Source organism: Meleagris gallopavo, chromosome 17 (assembly GCF_000146605.3).
Source record: "Meleagris gallopavo isolate NT-WF06-2002-E0010 breed Aviagen turkey brand Nicholas breeding stock chromosome 17, Turkey_5.1, whole genome shotgun sequence".
Taxonomy (NCBI): Eukaryota; Metazoa; Chordata; class Aves; order Galliformes; family Phasianidae; genus Meleagris; species Meleagris gallopavo.
The window spans coordinates 1,889,469-1,914,780 of NC_015027.2; the positions used below are offsets into that span (position 1 = coordinate 1,889,469).

The following is a 25,312-nucleotide window of genomic DNA, read 5'->3' on the forward strand; positions in this document are numbered from 1 at the left end:
CGAACGCCACAGCCGCGCGCAGCTTCGCTCAGCCCCGCACGCCGCGTTCCGGCAGAGGGCGCTGCGCCCCGCACGGCGCCGCCAGCTCCAGCGCCGGAGCAGAGGTGGTGCTGTCTGCTTAAAAATAGAGACGCCGCCGCTCCGGCTCTCCTTGCCTTCCCGCTTCTCCCCTCCAACGACTTTTATTAAGTTCTCATCTTTAATTCACGCCTGCAGCAGAGCTGATGTCACTTTTTTTTTTTTTTCCCCATTTAAAAAAAGAGCCACGAAGCACAAGCCGAGCTTGCAGCGTATCTCACCTGCGTCGCTTCGTGACTTTTATTTTCAGTCCCAGCAATCTGCTAACATCCATTACCCTCAGAGCCCGAAAACCTCTTCCAACAGTAACATGAGTGTAGCACTCAGAGCGGAAAGGAACTACAGTGCCAGCTGGGTTACAGCACGTCCCCTTGTGAGGGCATCAAACAGCCCAGCCCACGGGGAGCCCACCTGCAGCAGCGCAGGGCTGCCAGCATCAACTGCTGCACAGGTGTGAAGGTGACGCTGTCGTGTCGCAGTGGATGCGAGGTGGGAAGGAGGGAGGAAGTGTGATAAATGTGTGCGGGGAAGAGGTTTCTAGCCAAAGCCCTGAGAACTGAGGTGCTTTTAAGTGCTAAAATAAAAATAACGCAAAGAGTTCTTAACCAAATCATTCACACATCTGCCCTTGAGTTAGACATTGGGGAGCCCAAGCACTGCGGTTTTGCCATAACTCTGTTTGCATACATGGGGATGTTGGTCCCTGTAACTGCCAGCCAGGCAAGCACACCTCAGGGCGAGGGCAGGGGCTGCTAGAGCTGTCCCCACGTTCCCTCCGGACATCCCACAGCCGTGTCTAGCAGAGCACCGGCCTGCAGGCCAGCCCCAGGGCCCAGCTGCCACGTCATTTGTCCCAGCAGCCTGGGGACACCCACTGGTACCAGGCACCTCCAGCAGCTCAGCCCGGCACGCTGCAGGCCCTGAGAAGCACATCATTTGGAATCACACAGCCTAACAGAACAAGTCATTTCCTCTACAAATTGTATCGTTTGGAGTCATCCTGGTTCCTCTTGGCTCATGGATGCACAGTTCTGTTTTTTCCAAAAGCTGTAGCAGCGGGTGGTGTGGTTGTGTTGTGTAAGATAATACAAAAAGCAAAACAATTACTGTCAAAGGAAAAGACACTATATTGTGGCCTTTCCTTTTTTTTTTTCCCCACTCTGTCTTTTGAGCAAGACTTCTTACAGAATCGCTTGTTTGTGTCAAATTTTTACCAGGATGTGTTGTTACCAACCTCCCTCCCAGACCAGGAGAAGCTGCCATAAACACGCTTAAATAACATGCACAAAAATCACTGATGCTGACTGCTGATTGTGCAACATTTGTGTAACAGCACCTCGGGGAAAAAAAAAAAAAATCAAGCCCCACATCGCAGACATTGCTGCTTTGGAATCAAGTGTGCCCCAAATTCTTCAGTAGTTGCATTGAAGTCAACACAGCTTGGCCAGCACACAGGAACTCCCTGAGTGCCTCACCCACCTGCTGCAAGGCAGGCAGGGGAGCTCTGCAGTGCAGTGCGTGCACTGAGTTAAGTCAGGCTCTAAAAGCCAAGAAGGTGGGATTAGGTCACAGAATCACACAGCCCTTGCTGTGCTTCTCTGCTTTGCCTTCAGGGCTTGTAATGGGGTTTTAATTACATGATTTTGTAACATCTTTGCTAATATTTTACAAAAGCCATCTTTTGATACCAGATACTTGAAGTTAGCACCATGTGATCAAACCTATCCTGTTAAAGCCCCAGATAAGCACCAGCTTGAAAATCATTAAAGAATATGGGGAAAGAGGGATATTTCCCTGTTGGCTGTTAGCAAGCCTGACCATACATTGCAATAGCTGTGATTTTAAGGAAAACACATGAAATCCGCACTGAAGTGATGCTAGGCCTGATTCCAAATCCACTAAATCAACAGGCACCGTCCTACCGAGCTCAGCGCACTCCAAAGCGCAGTGCACGACGGCCTGCATGAAAACAAAACACACCCTGAGAATCTCAGAGCCACATTTAGGTGCACCCACGCAGCAGCAGACTGAATATCTACCTGCCGTTCTTCAGCTGTGGCCTCACAGAAACTGCAGACTCATGGCAAAAGCTGTGTGTTTTCATGCAGAATGCATGGCTCCGGAAACTGCTCTTCCATCCCTACCAGGGGACAGCAGGGCCCGTCAACATCTGCACTACTGTCAGAGGGGACTTTTATTGCACTGTAGGCTTCTGGAATTAAAACCAGAACAAACCAGCACCCCCCCACACACAACCCAGCACACAGACTCGGTGCAAGAACCGGCAGACAGTTCTGAGCAGAGCCTTTAACATAACGTCCTGCCCCAAGCCAGCCTTCCAGCTTTCACCTCCCTGCCAGCACAGGTTTCCCAGCACGCTACTGCCAACTCACTGCCAGAGAAATACACCCGGTTTCCCCCTCCTGCAGAGCCGCAGCAGCCCCAGAGCTGCCCTGCCTGCCCAGTGCCTCCCCAGCCAGGGGACCTTCCCAGCCCTGCTCAGCCCTGCTCAGCTCCCAGCCGCCGCTGGGCAGTGCCAGGAAGGCAGCACCACGAGCTGCCGCCAGCATGCAGGGCTGGCAGTGATGGATTACGTACAAGAGCGAGCTGGGCACAAACCAGCTGTCTATCTGTCTCCTCCAAACATCTTGCTTCGCTTTCTGTATTATAAAGGTGCCAGTGCCTTGTTTCAGGATGCCTGCTGCATAATGAGCGCACATTTCTCTGAATATTTTACTGTCACACACAGGGACCAGACTTCCTTTCTTTTTTTCTTTTTTTTTTAAAACGCTGTTGCTCCCTGCACAACACATTCCCTATGACCAAGGCCTTTGTGTTGCCAAAGGCCCGAGGCTGTGCTGGCAGACCGTAGCGCAGCTTTTCTCTATGCAGAAACCCACGCACACAAACCCTGCTGTGCCCTGCCAAACTCACGTGCTGCATGCACACCTGGCTATGCCCACTCCCACCCCACTCAACACCTCCATATTTCACTTTCCCCCTATATTTCCACTGTCAACCAAGGGGGAAACGGAGAAAATCCTTCCCTTCCTGCCATACATAGACACCAGGGGCAAAGCAGCATTACGGCTCTACCAGGAGTCTGAACCTGCCACGTCCAAGGCTGTGTGCTCCCATACTCACAGGCTGCATGTACAGGCACATACACAGCTCTGCGTGGGATTCAGCTGCTCCGAAGGGTGTCTGGGGGAAAGGGCTGAAAACAACACTTATCCAAGACAGCTAACTTAAGGGAATAAAAAACAAGGAAGATCAAAATATTGGTTTTGCATTTGGGTCTGTCAACCACCAGAATTAAGCAGCAAGCACCCTTGCAGAAGTCTTCCAGTGTTGTGGCAAAAGCTGTGATAACACGGTCACACTGTCCTGTTCAATCCAAGCAATTCCCAGGGAGCAGCCCGGATGGGACTGCAGCACTGCTATACGGCAAAACCAAAGCACAGATAAAAGACATTTCCCTCCTCCTGTCCCAGGAGGAAAAAAAAAAAAAAGACTTCTTAGGCTGAGAAAGAGATCACAGGGAGGAAAACATGTAGGAGTCCAGATAGAGCTGCAGACCAGGCACCGCTGCATCTGCTCCAGCTACACAGTTGTTTTAAAAAAGCATTATGAATTTTTCTCTCTCTTTAGATGTCTTGCCTGGATGCTTTAAAGCAGCCTCAGAGGAATGTGCTCTTGGGTCTGAATCCCGTAGGAAATTATCCTTTGTGGTAGATGGTCTCCCCTTGGGGCCTGTCTGTGTGTTTTGCTTTCATGTAATCCTCCCACCTTGGTTTTCTAATGTAATGCTATCCACATTATTATAGCTCTTTGATACTCTCAAATGGCACTTACTCATGCTGTTGTATTTTCAGCTCTTCCAGACAAGGCCTGACTGGCTTGGTCGGCTTGTGGCTTGCACCATAAATATTCAGTTAAGTCACCAACAGATATTATGAAACAACTGCATGCCAGTGGCAGACAGTACTTACAGAGTGCCTGAGCTGTTTGCTCTCTCCAAGAGGGACGTGCTGTGATGTACCCTACAACACAGCAAAGTCTAAAATATAAGCCCAAGGTTTACTGACAGCTGCTAGTTTTGTGTTTGGGGCTTCGCTGTTTTGTTTTATGCACGGTTCCCCTTTCTTTCTGCAAGTTATGTCCCAAGAAAATTTAGTGCAAACTTTTAACACGACTCATGTGCTTTGGATCAGCTTTTTACCACCAGCATGGCACGTCCAGTGCCCTGACCTGCAGACAGAGCCCCTCCGCACACCTATGGCTGAGGCCTTCAAGACATGAATCTTCACAGCTGCTATTGCTCTCATCTGCAGTGAGAGCAGCCTTTGTGGTTTCCTTTCTAGTTCCTCTCCATCACACAACCTCAGCACTAGGTTTGCATCATCTCTGCTGTCCCACCAACGCACCATGGGAGCCGAACCACAGCACGAGCCTCCACCGGGTGTTCTTTGCATTCTGCAGGAACTTACACCTGACAAGCTGGCTCCTTAATATCCTACACACAACTTCGGTACCTTTCCCACTCCCACAGCAGATACCCTTAAAACCACGAATCAACGTTTACCCACAGTTTTCCTGCCATGCTATCTGACTTCCAGCAGTTATCAGCAACGTGTAGGAACAAACTCAGATACTGCTGTGTGGCTGACTGCTCTCCCGTGGTTCCTCTCTTGAAATTTATCTCCAAATTGTAATGCAGGCTTCAATAGCAGTGAAGAGATGCATCCCCTCAGTTAGGGTAGCAGAACAGCACAGAGCTGGGCTCTGTTTCTAACCCTCCTTACCATGCTGAATGCCTGCAATTAATCGGTGTTCACTATGAGCCCACCTTCAGTTTTCCCATCTATAACAACACAAAAATAATCCTCCACTTTTCCGCAGAAATCTAGGAAATCAATGCCAAAAGTTGAATGGTGTGTGAGTTGGTTATCACCAACAGCTTGTGCTGCACCGAGAGGTTTCTCTAAGGCATGGAAATACGTTGTGAACACAGAGCAGATAAAGCTCACAGCACACGTGAAGAGGTGAGAACAGGCACACTCATTAATGACACTTGCTCTTGAATTGTCAAAGTTTCTCCGAGCAAGAAATTCTATCTTGGCCTAAAAACCGTGATCATATCCCATTTAAGCCGCTCCACTGTAGCTTCACCGCTACACCTACATGAATTTCTGGCCTGAAATGATGTCCACTTACACACATAGATGCATATGGCAATCACAGCAATAGGACTCAAGTGAACCTTACGTGTGTACCAGCGTGTCTCTCAGGAGGGCTGAGACCAAAGGAAAGCTTCTCCTCCCTTCACACAGCCCGCCCTGCCGCCCTGTCACTGCTCAGCCTGTGCTGGCAGCCCCACCGCACGCAGGGATGCTGCTGTGCTCTGCCAGCCGGCCTGCGGGGCAGCACAAGTAGGAGGAGGTTTTGCTCCATTCTCTGCCACACAGCAATAAGTGGGCACGGCACAACTGCGGCCTGCTCACACTTAGGGAAGGAGAAACAAGTTAGGGCTCACATCTCTGTAGTGGCTATTAAGGGAACCTACCCATTTCCATGCCACCAAAAACGGACGGAGCTACGCAGTTCCCTTTTGCTGATGACATTTGCTTTAGGAAACTCTCAGCATGTTTATTTTGCAAACAGCATTTGCTTGAAAATTACAAAGGAATCAGAAGTGCCACTTGCTGTTAGACAACATTATAATGCAAAATGAAGCACAACTATTGTGGTGGGAGAACACATTCATTAACTCAAGAGAGTTGGCAGTCTTCTGATATTTAGAAGATTTTTCTCAAATTCAACCCCCTGGAGTCATGTGATGAAAAATCTAGATTTTCCTCCTCTAAAAAAACATTTTTAAGCAGCTATCGTAACTGCGGGAATTGAAGGCGTTGAAAGCTACTGACCCAAGGGGCAAGCATAAAAATGCATTGCTGAAGCATAATCTATTTTCAGGGCAATATTCTGAATCTCAACGTTAGGTTTAGTAACCAAACAGCCAGCATACATGACTTCTGTTTCTCGTCTCCACATCAAAAGCAAAGTCATTCATTGGTTTATCTTTTAAGACAGTTTATGACTGCTTAAAAATGAAGATACTGGGCCTAATTCCCCTTCTGTGTTACGGCTCCATAATTGTGCTGACTTGCAAATGGTTGTGATTAACATTAGAACAATGTAGGATGTTCAGAAGATGCGCTTTGCTGTAGAAGTACCCAGCAATCTGGGTACTTGAAAAATTGCCTTTCTACAGGATGTGTTTTCCAAATAAGAGTTCTTAAAAGAGCACGAACAGATCTATGCAATTCTATTACTTCTGTGAGGAGCGAAATTGGACATGTCAAGTTGCACAGGAACAAAAGGAGATGGCCACGTCCTTTGAAGATACATTAAGGGGAAAAAAAAGAAAAAAGGAGACAAACCAAGTTTAGTATCATGTATTTTCTTCATGCACTACTTATCCATTAGCTCAACAGAGGCCGTAAGGAAAAAAGGGAAAAGTCAGGCTGTACTTCCTTGCAGCAAATTTGGATTTGGAGGGCCCACCCTTCCTACTGGCACCCCCATTTCTGAAGCACACAGAATGAAGGAGCACATCAGCAAGCAGACAGGACTTAGATGAACAAAGCTTAGTGGCAAAATGGGGGAAAAGAACAGAACAACATGGAATGTGGTTTCCCTCTGCCTTCTGTGCTTTGCCTACACAACTGGCAGAGCCCTACACCTTTCAGTGCCACTACAGCTAATGAGATCTGCATGGCCAGAATGGAATACATTAAGGTTAACAAAAATTACCCTCTGAACCCACTAGTACATATCCACAGGAACTAGTCATTTAAACTTCAACTTAAATACGTATTTATCTTCGCGTTTTGAAGTCCAATATACTTCATTTGCAATTTAACCTCTCTTCTTTTATGCCTTGAAGAAGCTGCACAAGATCACTTGTGCACAAATCTAATACATATTAAAAATTCAAACAATTGGAAAAGCCCAACATGTGGAAGGGCTGCAGATCACAGCCCCAGCAGCCCTGAGAGCAGCCAGGAATTGCTCTGTGCTGTGCAGATACAGGGGGTCTCATCCAGCATAAATCTGGAAAAAACACTTGTTTCCAGTGGACAGACCCCAAAGCCACAACTGCACACAAGTAACAACTTTCAGTAATTTGAAAAAGCCTTGTTTGGGGTCATCACCTTTACCACGTATTTACAGCAGCTCTATTATGCAGTAGAGCAAAATGAATTTAATTTGAAAGAGACATTTGGCACATGGCATTTGGAACACCTGCCTCAAGATTAGCTGTGAAGTCATTTCAATTTGAAAAATTAAATTTTGAAGCCATCACTTAACAGAAACTTTCTTAATTCCTTTGGATGAGACCAGATTTTCTCCCTCCTTCACACACAATCCCAAGTGAGTTTCCCATGCTCTGTCCCCAGAGCACAGCACACTGTCAGCAAAAAAGACAACAAAAATGGGAGCAAATATTCCGTGAGACATCAAATGCTAATTCTAAATAATATGTAGCACTTTTTTCTTGTTTGGATTTACATTGAGTTTCTATCCATTCTCATTTCTGGAGGCACAACTGCCAAGAAGGCTCATAATGTAGTATGACAGCAAATAGAAGGTAATGAAAGACGGTAACTTTACAGCATATGTGCAACACAAAATATTCTGGAAGTATAACGAACATGGATGCCTCTCCTCATGGAAAGTGCTCTTTCAGAACAAGGTTTGGACACGTGCCCCAGGCTGGCTCCCAAGAACCCAACCCTGCTCTGCTTTTAGAGGCTTGAACTCGTTTTAGCACTCAAGTACAGCTCACAAGGAGTGACCTGTAAGGGCGAGCAAACACAACACCCTACCAACACCTATTAGCTTCTTGCTCATACAAAACATGCTCTACATGTACGTGTCTGGCACAAACAGAGTATCGCCTTCACCTTCAAAGTAAAAGCAAAACGCCTGTTTTGCCTCCAAGTTCCCACCTGTAAAGCTCCCGAGCAGCAGAGCAGCACTGCAGCCGTCAGACAGAGCACGCGCAGCCCAGCGCTCACCGAGGCTTCAGAGATAAGAGATAAGCAATACTTTATATTTCACTCAGATGGAGATTACGAGCCAGGGAAAAGCAAGCTTAAAAAGGTGAATGGCTTCTTTTGGCTTTAGCTGAAATCTCTGTATAGTCTCCAATGAAAACTGGCACTGAGGTCAAGCAACGGTATGGGAATTCTACAGTCAATAAAATAACTGTTTTTTAAGCTCTGAGACAGAAAAATTCAATGAGGAATGACCACTTACTGAAAGGGTCATCATCCAACAGAGAGAAAATTGCTAGAGCAACAAAGAGCCCAGAAGTATTCCTCAGTTTATAGAAACCACAGAGAAGGGCAAATTCTAAATCCGTCTCCTCCTAGTATTAATCTAGTTTGCCTCTAAGGATCAATCTGTCCAGCAGAAACCACACAGTGACTGTGAAGGCAAGTCCTTTCTTCCCTGAAATCTGAGCTTAAATCATAAAACAAAACTATTGTTTCACAGTCACACACCGACATTTAAATATTTAAATATCTACGGGGGGACGGGGGATGGATGCAGCACTGCACTAACCCTGCCTGCTGCCCCACACCGGGTGGTGAGGCCAAGCTCCTGCCGGAGCCCCGCAGCAGGACCTGCATGCACTGCACTGCTCACTGCAAGGCAGAGCAGCCCCCTGCCTGTCACAGGACAACGTCCCACTGTAGCATAAATAAAAGTCAGTGATACCTAAACACAAAATGCCCCTCTCCCACAACCCCAGCATGCTGCAGCTGTTCCGCTTCCTGGTAATCGTTCTTCAAACATCTGAAGCTTCAAGCATTTTCAAACATCTTCTCCCCACTTGCTTGCTTTGGTGCTCCCAAAGCAAAGAATTTGGTTTGCTAATTACTGCAGTCAGGGGAGGTGGGGAAGACGAGGCGCAGATTTAACAGACCGCTCGGGCTGGATTCCCCTCAGCACTTTATCCTTCAGATACACCCGTGTGTAAGCCCAACACTGAGGAGCACTTGACTCAGCCTCAGTTTGCAGTAGGGAGGAATTAATTGCTATCTAATAGGATTCAAATTGGTACAAGGGATCCCATCATTACAGGACAAGAAAGAGTAGGACCGCAGTCCATTAGCTGGCTAGCAAAGGGCTTCGGTCAATGCAGTGGAACAAGCAACACCGCTGTCGAGACATGATGAATTGGTACCTCAATAATTGTAATTTATGAGTCACTGGTGCTGAACTACCAGGTGGGAAAGGATTAAACCGAAGTGGCGTTTATGGAGGGAACGACATTCCCTTTGCAAGGTCTAACTTGAAATAATTTTACATCGGAGTGAAGATGTGTCACAGCTTAATTCAAGCAGCAGTTATGTGTACCAGAGGATGAAAGAGTAAATCAGTGGCAGACAGGGACACAGACAGCTCCTGCTATCAGACGGCAGTGGGGCTGTGCAGCCTCCGACAGGTCAGGGATGCCCGGTGCTGGGCCGGAGCAAGGTCCCCAGCACAAGGCACAGCCTCCTGCTGCCCTGAGACACGCAGTGAACTGCAGCCCCTGCCTCGCCGCGCTTGGAAACAGACACTTGAACCACTAAATGAGACCGGCCTGTGGATATTTAAAGTCATGTGTGACAAACAGGCTTTATGTAATGAATTACGGTTAAGCTGAGAGAGTAAACTTGACAGACATGCACACGCATTCACACAAAGCCTGGCTGTCCCACTTCCACATGAGCGGCTCCAAGGGAACATCTCCAGAGCACGGCTGGGTGCACCTGCACTGCTTCCCTCGCAGGTAGAGCAGGCAGGGCTGGGAGCCCACGGCAGCGGCCCCGGGGGCTCACATTCCTCTTCCTCCACTCCGCAAAAGCCCATGCCTCTGAATATTCATAACTTGTTGCTAAATTAAGCAACCATTCACATGGTTATTAATGCTACGCTTCCCTCTTATTTTGCTGGGCAGACAGAATTTTAGGAATTTGGAATACTCTGCAGTTGGTTTCAGAAAACAGAATGCAACCCAACAAAGCCGGCCGCGCCAGCACAACTTGCCACAGGCGGCTGCTCTCCTCTGCTCGGGGACATCTTGGGGGTGTGAGGCCCCATGGCTGAGCCCACCAGCTCAGCTCCTGCTGCCTCATCCCTGAGCTCAGGGAGGGAGAGGTGACGGTTCCCCATGTGTTCACATCAGGGGATGACAAGGCTCCGCTGGATGGGATGAGCTAAGGGCAGCACAGAGACAAACCCCACTGCAGAAAATGTTTTCCTTGGCAAGCCAGAGCAATGGCAGCCCTTCGTAGCCCACCGCACTTGGCCTTCTGCACATCTCCTGCCTGTCACTACAGACACGTGGGGCTGCTTCAGAGCAATGGATACCTGTGCTTCCTCAGGCATACAGAAGTAGATCTTCTGAAAACTTCCTGAGAAGCCTGCTACTAAAGACAGAAAGCCACAAAATTATATGCTTAGTATTTCTAACTGGCTCTTCACCCCTGGAAGACCTTTGGAGGCTTTATCATTAAGAAAATGTTTAGGCTAGAAAACAGGTCCGGTGAGTTAGCTGCCAGGATCCTTCCCTAGGTTTGAACTGTGAAACTTCCCCAGCACTCACACCTAGCCCCACCACAGGATGCTGCTGAATACCATTGTTAGATCACCTCCAGCAGACGCGGGAGCTTTCTGCAAGGTTTGCTGCTTCAGTTATTGGAGGATGCTCCGACCCCAGCGCAAGGTCTTGGAAACTGCTAAGGGGTTTTTGTCACTGCCAGCAAGGGCGGCCACATTTGGCAGAATACATCTTTCAAACCTCAACAAATTTACCAATTAGCATTGTGAAGGAGAATAGTGCTGAGCCTCCACTCTCTGATTATTTTCTGAAGATACAATCTGGAAACAGGAGGAAAAAAAACAAAGATCTCACAACAGTACCTACCATTATCAAGACAGAAATTAGTTCCTTACAGAGTTGTACCGATGAAAGCCAGCTTCTCATAGTGAACACTGTATCGTGTCTAGTTTTTTCTTTTAGTATATATAATTAATAATGGAAACATCTTATTTCTGGGGTAGAAAGGAGGAGAAGATGGCCTTTTATTGACTACATCCTAATTCTTTCAGCACAAACTATTGTTAAAGCTTACTGGGAGTTAACTAAGGGCTCTCATTTGTGTAGCTGTATTAACAGCCTTTGTTTCATTTAAGGACTAATAAACCTTTTCACACTGAGCCATTTTAGCAGATACATCTCAATAGGTCTTTAAACTGCAGGAAATACCTGATCGATGCAATGCTCATGGGCTGCTGAACAGTGCAAAAAGTCGCCCTTTTCTGCTTCTGGAAATGAATACAGTTGAATCAGTAGAAATTCCTGTTATTGCCAAGGCAAGTTAAAGACAGCTTGCCAAAATAAATACATAACCCTCCGACGATGCCACATGAGGAAACTTCTCCAATGATTAGAAATTATGTCCCGCTTCCCATTCGTGGAGCACAGCATACATCTTGCAAAAGCTTGCACATTTACTAGCAGAAATCTGCTAAAGGAACCCATTTGTTCTTGTAAGAGGCACCGGAACAGAAAAATGGAGATAAAGGAAGACCGGTTATTGGGATTTATGTAAATACCTACGTGACAAAGGAGCAAGAAATCTCTGGGATTTAGGTTCTCAGCTGCCTGAATACTCATGGTGGTAGTTTCTTTTGTTGGGTTTCTTTTTGTGTGTTTCCAAGTTATGAGCAGCAGAGAGAAGTACATTTTCTCAAAGCTGGCTCTGGCCAACCCAACTTCCATGCATCCCCCAGCAGCTGCTGTCCCAGGCAGCTTGGGACCAAACAACAAGCATGCTGCATGCCCCTGCACCTAAAGACAGAGCAAACAAAGTGCAAGAAGCCTCCAGGAACTACAGCACCGCTCCTTTCTCGACATCTCATACTTTTTTTTTTTTCTTTTTTCATTTTCCAACTGAAATAACCCTTTCGTAAACCCAATTCTTCCCAATGCTCTCAGTTTCAATAAACAATAACAGCCGGGTATTTGTCAAGATCCCGTACAACTTATTCTGCAACCCTTCCGCCTGTGGCTTTGCCTGAGGCTTACACCTATGTGAGGCGGCCCAAGGCTGTCAGACACTTCATTTCCCACTAGAGAACACAGGGGAAAAAAAAAACAACCACACAACTACTTTTTTTCTCCTTTTTCTCTGGGACTCTATTTATTATATCTGCTGTGACATGCCCCTAACAATGTCTTCTAATAAGCAGTCCTACAGGGTCACACGTGTCCCCTGATCCATTTACTGGAGGCCCTGGTGCTGCTGGGATGGACTGCCTGGGGCAGGGATGGATCCCTTTGTTCCTTTGCTTCACTGGAAGTTATGGGGAAAAAAGAAAAGAAAAAAGCGTGCGGTCAAGTACATGTTTCTTCCCCCTCTGCTCTCCACAAGCTAGGTAAGCAGGGAGGAACATTGGGCAGCAAAGGGCTAACAGAAGAGCTGGTGTTTGTATGGACATATAAAAGCACACCCTGCCTGAACCAGCTACTTGATACGTGAAGGTGATTCAGAATAAGGCCAAGGGGACAGCAAAGATGTCTTAATGGAACACAGCAGAGCTGTTTTGTTTGGGCACAAACCAAAGACTCATGCTGCGGGTGCTGCTTGGTGTTCTTTAACCAAGGCTTGAGCAATTCAGCACCTTGCCACATTCACAGCACTGACAGGCAGTGACACCAACTCAGAGGTGCTCCCACTGGTTCTGCCATCGTGCAACCAGCAACTGGGATTACAGCTGGGAACTCCTGCAAACACGGGGCAAGCGGCCTCTTTAAGAGATCGCCCCAGAAGACAGAGTGCCCTTTGCAAGTGGCTGTAATGGCTCTAAATGAAGGCCGAGCTGTTCCTTACCCATGCACAACTTCATTGCTTCTGTTCCTCCACACCCTGCCCAGCTGGCATCATTCGCAGACGGTTTTTGGCACTGACTCAAAATTTGGCCCAAACTCAAAGCTTGATCCCACCGACCTGCTCCTCCCGAGGGACAGCTAAACAAGGTTGTTGTTGTGATAACACCATAGGCTCCAACCCATGCTGACAGAACTCCGGCCGTACCAATGAGGACAGCTTATGTCACGCAGCAGCTGGAGAAGAGAAGGCTCAAACCCCAACACAGCCCCAGTCACTATGTTTCACCTGACTGGACTAAAGACCTGTGCGAACACACAGGCTCCATCCTAAAAACCCCAAAGTTGGCACGTGTTTAAATCAGTGCACACCTCGGTGGTGTCCAAAACCAATGCTGGCACAAGGGATGAGCGTGGCCCAACAGAAGCAGTCACGAGCTGCTTTGCACAAATGCGTCCCCCACGCCCACATCGAACCCCAACACAACCTCAGTCCTCCTTTCCCTTTAAGCAGAGACGGCGCCGCCACCACGATGGCATGGCACTGACAAAGAAGGGCTGAAATTCAGACCCAAATTGTTATTCCCCTCAGCTAGGCAGCTACGCACAAGAAACACAGCTTGTAAACACTTCTTTGTCAAACACTCAATTACGAGCTGCTTTATGAACAAAATGAGGCAGTCGCAAGGAAACAAGAGATGGAAATGGGGAAGCAACATGAAATGGCACGCAGCCATCAGGCCACCGCGGCCGCTGGCAGAGGTCATTCCCCAGCAAGGACACGTGCTGGGGAAGTGCTGGGTTCAGCTGCTGGGAACAGGGTTTGGGTTCTGTGGATACAGACTCCATGCTCTGTTTTACAGATTATGTGCCGTGTTGTAGGCAAAGAATAACTTCTTTACTTCTACATGATTGGTTTTGGCAGTATGCATCTGGAAGAAAAGTAACGTACAAATGAGATACAAGCTAAAAAACCCAATTCAGGTAACACTTGTAATAGGGCTGTGTTCTTTCATGCCACCCTCATTCACCTCTATACACTGACACTGCTTTGTTATGACCTGATAATGTTCAGAAAGCATTTTTTCCTCCTAAATTAAAGCTGCAAATGCTCTTCAGAGCAGACCCACCTGGCCAGCTGAACCATCTCCATCTCCCATGCTAAAGGACAAACTCCAAAAAGATACCTCTGATTGACACTACAGCCAATAATGCCACGTTGAGCTACAAAATACTGTCCCACAATCACACAGACGTTTTGAGAAGGAGCAGAAAGAGAAAGAGTGCTTGCTGAGAGCCAGCACCGCCTGCCGGGAGGTGCAGCACTGCAGCACCAGAAGGTGCTCAGCACTGTGCCCCTGCTCCATCCCTTACTCTGCCCTTGGATTCTTTATCAACATTATTCCAGTGGTTAAGGTTTCCCTTGGAAAAGTTTTTTTTCCTTGTTCTTAGTATTGGATGACAATGAGCATGAAATGCTGTAGGAGACATCAGAGAGCGCAATATGAAAACCATTACTGTCTTAAATGCTAACTTGCACCAGATTTGCAGCAGCCAAAGGAATTACCGTGTCTGTGCACCTTTCCCTAGTGCCTAAATCAAAGCCTTTTACTGGAAGACAGGGAGATGTGGAGGGAAAGGTGAAGCCAAAAGATTCGTTTTTAAATTAAATGATCTGCATGTATTTACATAACTAACATTAAACACGAGCCCTCAGAATCCAGCAGCCACCCAAGTAATACTTGGCTTTGTAACCTGAACAACTCCAAACGCAAGGAACCAGAACAGAGAGGAAGCCACCAGGGCTGGGAGGGGAACAATTTTGCATTTAACAGTAGTAATTTGTCTAATTGCTAAAAGTTGATACATTCTCCTTGCCGTATTTTTTATTTTATTTTAATAAATTGATTTCAAGGCTCAACTTCAGGAAAACAAACAAACTGAGAATCAATGTACAGCGCTAATGCCTGAAAAAACCTACAGACGTGGCATACTGCCACTTGAGTTCAAAAAGCACACACATGCCTGTGTGCCCCTTAGGACCCCCTCGTTCCGCAGGCTTGGGAGAGCTTCACATCTATCACAAACCTCTGCCGGCTTTATTGAATTCTTTGACTTTTTAGATGCAGTACTGGAGAAAATAGCCCAGGTTCCACATATTGACTTCACCAAATAACTGCAACGCCACTGACCTGAACAACTACCAGTAACCTTGCTTGAAGGCCTAAGGAAAAAAGAGCAAGCACTTATGTTACCTAAGCGACGTCTCCAAACCAAAGGCGTGTTTGCTCAAGCTGTGCACATTCTCAGCAGTCGTGTAAACCACCCAGCAGGCAGAAGCATGAAAATGAGCTCCTTAAGAACCCACACGGCAAAAAGAGGCTGAGGGATGCGGTAAGGCTGCCTTGAGGCTGCCGATGGGGTGAGAGCTCCCTGCGGCCGGCCAGGAGAACTGGGCCAGCACCACAGCACAGCCCAGCAGCCCCCAAGCAGCCCTGCTGTGGCTGTTGTTACGCTGCCTCCTGCACGACTGGATACCACAGCCAAGCAAGCACGGGCACATTCTGCATTGGCTGTGCTTGGCTCCCGCAAACATACTTGAGCATCCCCAAAATCGCAGGATGATCACAGAGCAAGGAACCATACCCCTACCTGCTGCTGCTCAGAGACTGGCCTTTATTGCAGACAGTTGGTGCATGCCTAGGAATGCAGGACACACGTAGGTAACAGATGCCAAACTCTCACATCAAACTAGCTAAAACGTCAGGCAATGGGTGGCTAAATCATGATGGAATAACTTTTTGGATGCTTCTTGCCCAAACCAGAAAAACAACGCATAAAAAGGCCGTGATGCTCCAGCTGCTCATGCCTGAGCCCCCTCCGCAGCAGCTCCATGACAGCCAGCACAACTCTAGACTCTACAGCTCGTGGGATGCCCAGGCCGTGCCCACCCACGACACAAAGGCACGGAGCAGAGAAGCCTCCTGCCTCCTCCCAGCTCTGGGCTCCTTCACACAACGTGACGAGCCACGGACAGGGCACCAAAGACCCCTCTGCTCTTTTCCATTGCTCCAACCACAAGATACAACAGCAGCACTCTCTGAGTGGCGGTCCCTCTCTTCCCCAATAACAAATACATTCTACCAAAAAAGAAGACCGAGAAGAGGGAAGAAAGATAAAGAAAGGGGACTTTGTGCATTGTGTCAGCCAATTAAATTCAACAGAGGAAAAGATACAAGTGGTTATAGGTTCTTGTAAATTACTTCATCTAATTAAATTCCCTTCTCTAAATTACAAATCATTTAGCTCTTCTTTTACAACAATGTCACCAATGACCACCAACAACCTTTTTTATAGTCTGATGCCACCCAGGTTGTTAGTGATGAAATTTTCTTTTTATTTCTTCCTTTCCAAAGGAGCCACTGTAAAGAGACTCACTCACAGCTCCTTCAGAGGAGCCATGTGGCTTTGCTTCCCCTCATACTGCCCAAAGACTGAGCTGCATTTAAGCAACATGACCTACCTGAGGTCACTCTCAGCCATCTAACTGTATGCAGAGAAGTTACACTTCAGTTTTGTTCTAGAACCAATAGAATCTCCCCTCACACTTCCAATAAATGTCGTCTCCTCAATTTACGTAGGGTTTTGATACAGATTCTTCAGCTTAAGCAAAGGTGCAGCTTTCAGAAGTTCTATGGCACTGCTTGCACCTGAAACAGTGTTACAGAAATCTGTGCATCGCAAAGACCGCCTGCGACCCAGCAATCAGCAAGGTACCTGTGTCACAGCTCCGACACACACATTTCTGCACTCCATGTGGCACTCTGAAGGACTCCGAGCCAAGAAAGCACACCGCCAGGTTCTCCTGTAGCAAAGTGGGCTCTGCGGTGACTTCAGGAATCGCTGTGAATTCTTGGATACATTTAGCCAAAACAACAGCGCTTCTTGGTAACAGCAGGGTTTCACTTGGGACATAAGCACCCTCTATTTATTTACTAGATTTTCCTCCTGCCCCTGTTGTGCTTTGCCCACTGCTCCCCTCGTACTTCGATGCAGCAAACAGAACACCAAGTGCCTAACCAGGACTTAAAGCAGATTTTTAAATTAGTTCCTGACAGTGCAAACAGATTGCTATCGACTGAAATGAGGCTGATTTTAGGCCTTGGATTAGCAAAGCTAATGACTAAACACTGTATGCCGTTGCAGTACTTTGCGCAGTGCCTCCCCAGCGGTTTCCCGGGCAGCTGTGCAGGCTCAGTGCAGGCAGATTAGTGCACAGGAGCAGGGGAAGGCCATCTGTGCCCGCCCTGCAGCCCTGCTCAGGAAGCAGGGCCCTGCTCCGACCCCCCGGGCAGATCCCCGGCACCGCAGCCTCATTAGGAGCTTTGAAGTCAGCGGAGTGCCGGGGGGTGCAGCAGGTGCCGGGGCACTGGGGTGCAGCACAGCCTGCTCTGTGCCCGGCTGAGGCTGAAGCAGAGCCCCACCAGCCCAACCTCCCAGCCAACACAAACACACGCCTAAAGCTGCTTCAGAGCCTGTACGTTCTAACTGCAAAGTCTCATGCTTACAAAAGTAGAAATGGATGCCGCTTTTAAGCAGTACATGAAGCAACGTTTTCCTGATTAAAAGAAAATGGACATGTTTTGTTTTGTTTTTTATTTTTCCCTTGCGCTTTGTTGTTTAGATTCAAAGAACGTCTAAATAATATCTGCTAACAAAAAGGGTAACATCAATTAGAAACAAAAAGAAACCGGTTTGTACAATTTCAGCATTCAAAAACGGGGAAATGCAAGCACCAAAAAAGCACAAACCAAACCAATCCCCCAAACCCACATGAAAGGGAAGGTTTTTTTCCCCTCCAGTTAGCTCTCTCGAACTGGTTTGCTTTTAACAGCTTGAGACACTTCAGGTAAGAGAGTAAGACGCTGTTATATTCAGACCCTTTCAGACACCATTCAGCTTCTGAGCACTGCACTGAGCCGTGAGGGACAGGAGCCCCCACCTCTCCAGACCCCAGAGGCTGTTTTTGGACTCCTCCTACCTGGCTGCTGAGCTTGGGCTGAGAAGTGCACCTTTTGGTCTCCAGGTTCCCACAAACACTGCCTCCAGCCCACCAAGGCTTTCAAAAACACATTATTGTTCCAGAATTACCATTTATCATCATCTGGAAACATGCAAATAGAAATCAAGCAGCTACATGCTCCTATTGCCCATCAGCACAAGCAGCATGATGCCAATGGGATTATTCTGTTAGCCCAGCAAGTTCCAGACTGCTTCTCTTTGACTTGGGAAGGGAGTCCCATAGCCCTTCCACACCAGACCACACAAGACGGGGCCAATGGTACTCAACTGGTTTGAAGATCGGCTGCTTTCACCTGGACATGGAACCCGGGATGGAACACGACCTGGCACCAAGCCTTAAGCTCCAATTAGCGCTAACCCGACACAGTGTTCTTCTGGGGGTGTTATATTCATCAACGAATGTCAGATAACGAGCTGATAAGCACCACGGAAAAAGCATGTGAGTAGGTAATCAAACATGTTAATGTAATTTAGTGGTTCCAGTCCAACGTTACACATTAATCATCAACAACAGTCAGCAGAATGACGAAGGCTGGGGAGTGAATGAGACACAGGAATTAGCTCTGCTTTCCCTCCCCCTAGGACATCACAGAGATGTCACACCTCCGAAGCAACGTGACAGCATTAGCTGTCGTGCCCTTTCCTCCATGCTCCCAGCCCAGCATGCTATTTATAACCACAAAATATATGCTACAGAACCCTGTTCTCATCTGCTTCTTTGAGACTCTTCTCATCTTGGGTGACCTAAACAGTGGGTGAGAAAAGGAAGGAGGAGGTGTAAGACAGTCATCTTCATGACAAACGACTATTTGCAGAGCAGAGCGTTATTCCAACCACATTTAACATCTAAACACATTCAGTACGCAGTGAGGCTCCCAGGCTGACTAACCACACAGCTCACTTGAACCATCAGCAGCTCCTCCCTGCTACCACTGACTCTGTTCGGAAGGAGACCAGCCCACTTTCAGGCAGCACACAAAATGCCTACAGCTCCTGAACTTGGGGAGAAATTCCTGTTCTACGTGCAGGCCTATCAGCGACTCCAAACACAAACTCAACACCAAAGTGAGCAAAACAGCACAGCTAAGGCTCAATGAAAGACGCACGAAGCTCAAAGGATGGCTCTGTGAAAACTGGAAGAGCAACTCAGCATAACACAAGAAAGTATGACTCCACCTCGCAGCTCAAACGGCTTGGTTGCCTTTTGTCAGACGGCAGCAGCTGCAGTCAGCACCTTTCCAAGCGAAGAGGATGAGAACAGACCCAAATCCCAACGCACATCTCCCTGCAGCTATTTGGAACGCCCTCTGTTCCCTCCGCTTGGCTGGAGCAGGAATAGGGGGGACAAGATTCCCATGTGCAGCTGGAGCAGGAGGCTGGGAGGGCAGATTAGCTCCTGCAGTTCCCTCCCTGTAGCCTGAGGTACAGAGAACCAAATATTCAGAAGCAAACAGGAATCCGGATGTTTTGTCAGAAGGAGTGAAGTATTAATCTAATTTTCTAAACAAAGCAGACAACCTGGCACTCAAAGCAGCTTACCACGTTGCACCTCTGTACAAGGATTAGCAGAGCGCTGTAATTATAATGCCCAATTTGATTTATTAGAGGCTGCTCAGAAAGGATGACAATTCTGTTGAATTGTGAAAAGAAGCGTTGAGAGTATAAGGAAAGCTGCAAATTGATCAGTAATTTCTAAGCAATGTCTCAATATAATTAGCATTAATTACAGTAAGCTTTTCAAATTAGTTACAAAGCTATGTTTAATAACCCTGAGATGCAAAAATCACCCCCAACTTCCAGAAAACTCTGTATTACAGCCAATTTGTCTAGACAGTTTGGCAGGAAATGCCAGAATCCTAGGTGTGAAGCTGTGGTTATTTAAAATACATTTAAGTTGCCTATATCATTTGCATAATTAGTTTGAACTAAGAATACCTTAGTTTGTCTACCTTGGATGTTGCTGCTACCTCCAGCAGCCTTACAGGCCTGAAAACTTGTCTGGTTTCCACAACAATATCAGCTAGCATAACATGAGCTATTTTCAAAAGCTTCATTTGCAACCAAAGGCAAATTCAAAGTGTGACCTGTTTAAAGATGTGCAGTGTATTATTGAGTGAATCATCACAGGTTTTATCTTATACTCTTTGTGCAACCTTCTTGTTCTTTTGGGAGTTCGATACTTATACCACCAGGAGAACAAAAAAAAGGTTAAGCCATGGATGAAAGCGAGATGAATTCAGGGACTAGTGGATGAGGCAGCCAACGTCTGCTCTCTCCACCCATGGCAGCCCAATGCTACCCAGAAGAAACATCTGACAGCCATACGCATGGCAGTGTTTTCAGAGCAGAAATAAAAAGCATCCAAATGTTTGGTCAACTAAGGCTGCAGAATATAATTGCAGAAACTGGAATCTGGCCAGCGTGCCAAAGCCTCCTGCCCCAGAGGTAGGTAAGGCAGCATCGCAACATCCTTAGTGGCCACGACTACCAAGCCTCAGTTATGTATTCCGTGCAGAAGCTGTCCGTTCTAACAGCCCTTTCCTCTCGTGCAGCAGTGAGGAGCTGGCTCACCCAGACTCCGGGAAGACCTTGCCCCCAGACATCCACTACAAACAGCTAAGCTGCACTGAACTTGCTGCAGTGTGACTTTTGACTGGAGGGAGCAGCCCTAACCCTTCACAGAGGAGCATTTACTGAAGCCAGGCTTTCATGCTGCAGAGATTTTGAAGGCAATCAAGAGCTAATGACCTCCTGCAGTGCTCCTTGTCTCCACACTCACACCCAGCTGCATCCACGTGACAAATCTGTAGGGTTCCTCCAGAACAAGCACTGATCAGCAGCTAGCTTTATCTGCACTTTGCAAGGGTTGACAGACCACTGTGGGGCTTCTTCACATAAATAAATAAAAAAAACTTGACACAATAGCTTCACAAGGCAGAAACCAGAGGAACTAATGAAGCATACTATCATAATCCCAGTCTAAGAAACAGTTAAGAGTACCATAAAGCATTATTGCTTCTAAATATTTTGTATCAAATGCTTTCTGGGGAAATACAGGCTTACAACTTCTGGTTTTTGATGTCAAGAAAGGATCCTAGTTGCACGTTTTAGTTTCACTGAAAAATTGAGCATCTATTTACTCCTATAAAAAGTAATTTTAATTTGCACAGACTGTATATTTGTGCACAAAGCCACTGCACCTGTAACTAGAGGGGGGAACTGAAACCCAATCGCTTGACTACTAGCAAGAGCAAACAAGAAACTTGATCTATTTCATCTATATATACAGAGGCAATTATAAAAACAAAACATTTGGTACCACTTTGGGGAGCTAAAAAGAAAATAAACCTGGCAAGTATTTTACTAAAAATGCCTGATTACAAGATTTGCTACCTGTTTCCAAGCAGAGAAGTAGCAACATATGGACATAAGTCATTTGCAGTAAATTATTTCCATTATTTTTCTTTAAATTAAAACGAAGAAGCCTGAATATAATAAGAACAGTGAGCTACTAGAAGAGTGGGGCTACAAGCAGACTTACAGAGCTTCTAATGTAAAACGTAATGAGCCCTTCTGAATGAGCATCTTGTGATGTAAGCACAAATGACTGGAAGGATGGAGAGGTTACACCAAGGGTTGTGTTACACGACCTTATTGATCCTTTCAGATCCTAAAATACTGAAAGCCTTTGGAAAGAAAATACTTCCAATAATATGGTGAATTCAATTTTCTGCTGTTTGGCACACATACAGAACCAGTATCATGGAGCAGAAGGTGCACTTCACTGCATCGTGAAGAATTAAAAATAGTTCTTTTGTCATAGTATATTTTCAGCTTGGAACAAGAGCTGGAGGTTCAAGTACACCGATCTTCCCACCAGCCACCATTTGGCACTGTGCTAATGGACACCTGGGAAGGTGCTCACAAATGATGGCTGCTGTGCCGTGTGCATTTCAAACTGATGAACGAGCACTGAGTCACCAACAGACCTCCATGCTGAGCAGCAGCAAGCACTAAGCAGCCTGCTAAGCACAGAGCCTCTCCTTTGCTGCTGTCTGGGTTGGTACAAACTGGCCTGATGGACATCACTAGAATCATCCTCTCCAGCATCACAACTCTGAATGAATTAATGCTCTGTCGTACTTCAGAAGGGCACAAAGATTCCCTAAAGCACAACTTCCTCCAAACCAATTTCCAACTTCTGAAATACTTGGATACTCCCTTCTCAGCATAATCCTTTGGGGGCACATGAACTTAACATACGAGATGGAGACATCCATGTTTGCAACTCCCTGGAGCACATTCACAAGCAGGACTATCCAAAGGAGGCTGTGATCTGCCTGAGAGCCACAAACTCACAGTGCAAATTAACGCGTTTTCTCTAAGGATACAAGGGAGCTCTGCTCCTTCCTTCCTGCATTACTCAGAACACCCAGTCTTCCTATTCTCACTTTCCAGCAATCTTGTGAGAGACATTTTCAGCAGCACAAATACATTAAGACCCCAGCCTAGGAGCAGGGCAGTACCTCAATGGCCAACACCACCACGCAGTCACTTCAGATAAGAAATATCTCCCCTACCTGTTTGGTTAGCTTCAGTGGGAGTTTCTTCTTCACGCGTTCTTTGCCTCTTTCTGCCTCTCTCTCTGAGCTCCCAGCATCGTTATTATGGCCATTTTCACTCGGCTCAGCAGACACGCAGTTTTCAGATTCTCTAGGTTTCTTGCCTGGATGCCTCTCCCATTTTTCCTTCCGCTCCTGAGGCTTTAGTGACATGTCCTTCTGTAAAGGAAGAAAAACACAGTAAGCCCTTTAAATTCTTTAAGACTACTTTTAAGCATTCAGCAATATAAATATTAAATAAAAACACAGACAAGACAGCACATTCTTTCCAGAGATGACTTAAGATGAATAATTAGGCATGCACAATGCAAACAGTAATTTTAGATTAGATTAAGATGAACACTCTCCAGGCTATGTGTTTGATTAATTTCAGAGATGCTGGAACTGGTTATGAAAATGAGTTTGCTTCAGATTAATTCAGGAACCATATGTCAACAGCACCTAAACAAACCAGCATCCTGAAGAAAAGCATTTAACTCCATTCATCTGAACAGAGTTCTGAGTTTCACTGTTTCGTCTGATCTCAGAAAGGAACGTATCAGACCCCCCTTGGGCCTGATGGTCTCTGGTTCACAGCAGCACTCACAGGGGGAAATGCACTTTGAAAGCCAACACGCATTCAATAAGAGAGCCGAGATCAATGAAATCTGCACAAATCACAGTAGCCAAATACCTCCAAGCGTTTCGTGTCTGCCATGAATCAGAACCGCAGCGTACGGGCTAGACACAAGCTGAGAGCTGCTCTGCCACGTCACATTGACTAGTGCTGGGAGGCGAGGTCAGAGAAGGGTATTCCTGTTGCTGCCCCTGCCATCCTAGAGAACTGAAAGCACAACCCTGGCTGCAACAGCTCAAGTCCTTCCTCCAAACACACAGTACAGAAGGAGCATAAGAAACAATAAGGCAGTAGTTCATTACAGCCACTTACGTTTTTCCCTATGCCTTAACTCTGCATCAAATTAAGCTTTTTGGAAGACTCTGATGACTCTTTAGCTCAATTAATGTTTTTATGCAGCCTAACTGTATCAGATTAGGGAACACCTCAAAAGGCACTGCTAACCACGCTAAAACATGCCAACCTCAGCCAGAGAAATACTTCTAAATGCCTCATCCCTCACTTCTGCCTCAGTCACATCAGCAGCATTTGTATCCCTTATGAACGGAGCGCACAGCACAACTCACACACCTTCACTGTGGGGAATGCCCACAGACCCCGCACACAGGTGCTCTGTGGGGCTGCCAAGCTCCTCTTACATACTGCAATAAAAACAAAGACATCACCTCCCACCTCCACCCCCAAATTAAAATAAGTAGCGCTGCCTCAGAACAACAATACAGCTCAGCTTGCCAAATCCATAACTAGTGAAAGAGCAAAGAAAAGGATTATCCAGCATTATTCGCTGCGAACGATGAAATGGAGAATACAAATCAGCGTTTAGTTGCTCACTTTGGTTTCTAGCTTAGAGATAACATTCTACAGCAGTTTGATGCTGCTTAAAGAAGGTCACGTCATCCTATTTGCTGGGAAGCAGCAGAGATAGAAATCAAAATGCTAAGCTTTAGTAACTAATCAGAAACTGGTGCAATGGAAATGACATCTGCTAACTGATACTCAGCAAAACATTAGAAACAGAAAAGCGTCCACTTCTTGATAAAGTCAGCTGCAGCTGCGGTGTGACAGCGAGCGCAGAGATGCTGCATGGGAGGACATGGGCACCAGTGGTGGGGAAAGGAGCAGCTTTAAGGGAATGCCACCACCTGAAGGCACTGGGAATGATGGCAGTGAGGCTCTGCCTGGCTTCACATGGGGACCCAAGCCCTGGGAATGCCTTACTGAGAATCTTCCCTCTGTGCTACCCACAGCACATTCAGGAGGTTCACTTTCCCACACAGCTAGTCAAGAAAGCTGCATTTTTCCCTTTACTGACACATACAAAATTGCTACTCAAACATTTGGCTTTTTATGTCCATTTTTCTTTGAGCTGTAGCATTGCCTCACCACCGAGCTACCAGTAGAATTAATTCTGTGAGCACACTCAGGGCCGGCAGGACACCAAGGCAATGAGGCACTCACTTACAGCACAACTTGTATCCTCAAACCTCCAACACTTTCTAAGCAGACCTGAAGGAAGACCCAGGCCTGGCAGCCGGGAAGCTCAGGGAGCTCCCCAGGCTCTACAGCACATACAGGCAGTAGGCAAAGTTCTCTGCCCTGGGACAAGCTTATCCCACGGCTCTGTTCCTCCCCACTCCAGCAGAGGATGTGGCTCTCAGGACTTCACTTCTGCTGGGGATGCAGAACATGGAGCCCAGCAGCTGCTGAAGGAGGAGAGGGTGTCAGCAGGGCTGTTTTCTCTGCTACCCAGGACACCCTCACAGCAGCGGCTGTGGAGATGCACTGACATGCCTTGGCGCGGGCTGGCAGCCCCAGTCTGTTAAATAGACCTTGCAACAGAATTTTACTACCACCAAATCTTAGTAAATGCTTCTTTACCAGCTTATTTTAGCCCAAGCTAAAGGTGCACATTGCACCTCTGCAGTGAATCTGGTGGCATCCTCCATCGCAAGGACCGCTCCT

At 46.9% G+C, this 25,312-nt stretch overlaps 1 protein-coding gene across 14 annotated transcripts in view; it reads right to left on the reverse strand.

Moving 5' to 3' along the window:
* Positions 1 to 22,912, reverse strand: part of FBRSL1 (fibrosin like 1) — a 308,187-nt gene extending 285,275 nt beyond the window's left edge. For all 14 annotated transcript variants that reach the window (XM_031555941.1, XM_031555939.1, XM_031555936.1 and 11 more), the window contains exon 1: positions 22,693 to 22,912. In XM_031555941.1, the coding sequence (XP_031411801.1) occupies positions 22,693 to 22,887 (195 nt within the window). In that variant the 5' untranslated portion in view covers positions 22,888 to 22,912. The remainder of the gene's footprint in view (positions 1 to 22,692) is intronic.
* Positions 22,913 to 25,312: the final 2,400 nt, after the last annotated feature.